The sequence below is a fragment of the Octopus bimaculoides genome, chromosome 22, assembly GCF_046866305.1.
Source record: "Octopus bimaculoides isolate indiv1 chromosome 22, ASM4686630v1, whole genome shotgun sequence".
NCBI classification, from domain to species: domain Eukaryota; kingdom Metazoa; phylum Mollusca; class Cephalopoda; order Octopoda; family Octopodidae; genus Octopus; species Octopus bimaculoides.
The window spans coordinates 27,386,427-27,388,926 of NC_142949.1; the positions used below are offsets into that span (position 1 = coordinate 27,386,427).

Genomic DNA, 2,500 nt, shown 5'->3' on the forward strand with positions numbered 1-2,500 from the left:
TCAGCACAGAAATGTACGCTTCGGAAGCACAAGACGAACCGCAAACCCAGAACTCCCTTCACAACCTCACAGTTGCTTGCACTCGAGCGAAAATTTAGAACTAAACAGTATTTATCAATTGCCGAACGTGCAGAATTTTCAGCCTCTTTGAATCTCACGGAAACTCAAGTGAAAATTTGGTTTCAAAATCGTCGAGCCAAGGCCAAAAGGTTACACGAAGCTGAGATTGAAAAACTGAAAATGGCTGCCAAGCCTATGCTTCCGCCAGCTTTGAGTATTACGTTCCCAGCTGCGGCGGCCCTTTATGGCAATCAGACAACAAGACCACAGCTTCTTCCTCAAACTCTGTTCCCGCCATTTGGATTTTATACCACGGGGCCTTCCACTATGATTTATCACCACTAGCAAAGGTGACCTTCGAACTGACTCGAAATAGACCAACATAAAGTAAATAAATTCATAATAATAATAATAATAATAATAATAATAATAATAATAATAATAATAATAATAATGATAATTATTATAATAATATTAATAATAATAATAATAATAATGATGATGATGATGATTATGATGATGAAAACCAAAATGAAAGAATCCAAGAGAAAGAAAAGGAAGTAAGAGAACGAAACAAAAAAAATTTAGAAAATGGTAAATGAACAGTGGTCTACGAGCAACATCTGCTGTGTTTATTATCACATATACAAACGATCCTGCTGGATATAGCAGTCAAATCTCCCTCAAATTATATCCCCGTTATAAAAAAAATGGAAGGATACATTCCGCTACCAAAAAACGATGAAGACGGGATGGTCACGGCTTTCATTTATAAGGTGTGGCTTGATCAGGGTTGACCTGGGGTTAAACAATAATAATAACAATAATAATAATACAATAAAAAAAAATTGAAAAAGTAAACTAAAAATTTAACAAACAATAGCAACAATTTCGAGAGATGATGAACTTAAAAATGGCGTCTCTTGTTGATAAAATAAGACAAACATAAAACATAAAGCAAAACATGACAAACAAACTAAAAAATATGAAACAAATAAACAAGCAAATGAAGAACTAATAATTGCAACAACAACAACAACAACAATAATCCTTTGTTTCCCCAGCAACAAAAAAGAAAGAAAAAAAAAACCGAAACAATAAACTCATTCGTTGATAAATATAATAAAAGAACCTCGGTGTTGATGTCACCTAATATTCTCTCCACAGACAAGAGAGGTCAACAGTAATGTGTTTATAAAGGGACATTACTTGGTCAATTAATATCTCAAATCGTGTTTCTGAGTTTGTCTCTCTCTCTCTCTTTCTCCCACCTCTGTGTGTGTCTATTTCTCTATCTCTTCCTCTTTCTCTCTATCTCTTCCTCTCTCAACGTGCTCTTCATCACGTCTTGACTCCCACTCTCACACGCTCTCTTTCCCTCGTTCTCTCTCTTCCGTGTATATATATATATATATATATATATATATACATACACATATATATATATATTTATGTATGTATATATATATATATATATATATATATATATATATATATATATACATACATATATATATATATATAGATATTTATGTATGTATATATATATATATTTATGTATGTGCATATATATGTATATATGTGTATATGTATATATATATACGCATATGTATACACATATATATATGTTTATATATATATATGTATATATATATATATATATATATATATATATATATATATATATATATATGCATATATATATATATATGCATATATATATATATATATATATATATATATATATATATATATATATATATATATATATATATATATGTATATATATATATATATATACTCTTACGGATGTATGTATGTGTAAACCTTCCGCTGCTATATATAAACGGCATAGGAGGATGTTCTAAACATCGGCGAGAAAACAAGCAAACAACAAAAATAAACAAGAAAATAGAAAAAGAAACATAACCGGTGCTCTTCGAAACAAACGCAGTCCTTTGAGATTATTGTTCTGCACCGTGTTACAGATACTCCTTTGTCATTCTCGCCGTCAGAAATGCAGATTGGGCCGTTGGAAACGTGTAACCAACGAAGCTATTGTTCACCAATTACGATATTATAACAAAATAAATCAATAAATATATATAAAGACCTGTTTTTTGTGTTTGGTTTTAAAATTAAAATAGTCTACAACACATTTTGATTAGATGCCAGCGGAGTTTTCAGTACATTTACGTGCTATCTCACAGACATAGAAACACATACTATGTCTGTAAGTATGTATGTATGTATGTATGTATGTATGTATGTATGTGTGTATGTATGTATGTATGTATGTATGTACGTAAATATGTGTGTGTATTTACAAAAGGATAAAGTATATATATATAACATATACGTAAATATATATATTTATGTATATATATATTCTTTTTTTCTTGTTTCAGTCATTTTACTGCGGCTGTGCTGGAGCACCACC

At 30.1% G+C, this 2,500-nt stretch overlaps 1 protein-coding gene across 1 annotated transcript in view; it reads left to right on the forward strand.

Moving 5' to 3' along the window:
• Nucleotides 1-782, forward strand: part of LOC106871140 (uncharacterized) — a 144,782-nt gene extending 144,000 nt beyond the window's left edge. The window contains exon 2 of the mRNA XM_014917492.3: nt 1-782. This exon is cut by the window's left edge and continues 23 nt beyond it. Coding sequence (XP_014772978.3) covers nt 1-405 — 405 coding nt within the window. The 3' untranslated portion in view covers nt 406-782.
• Nucleotides 783-2,500: the final 1,718 nt, after the last annotated feature.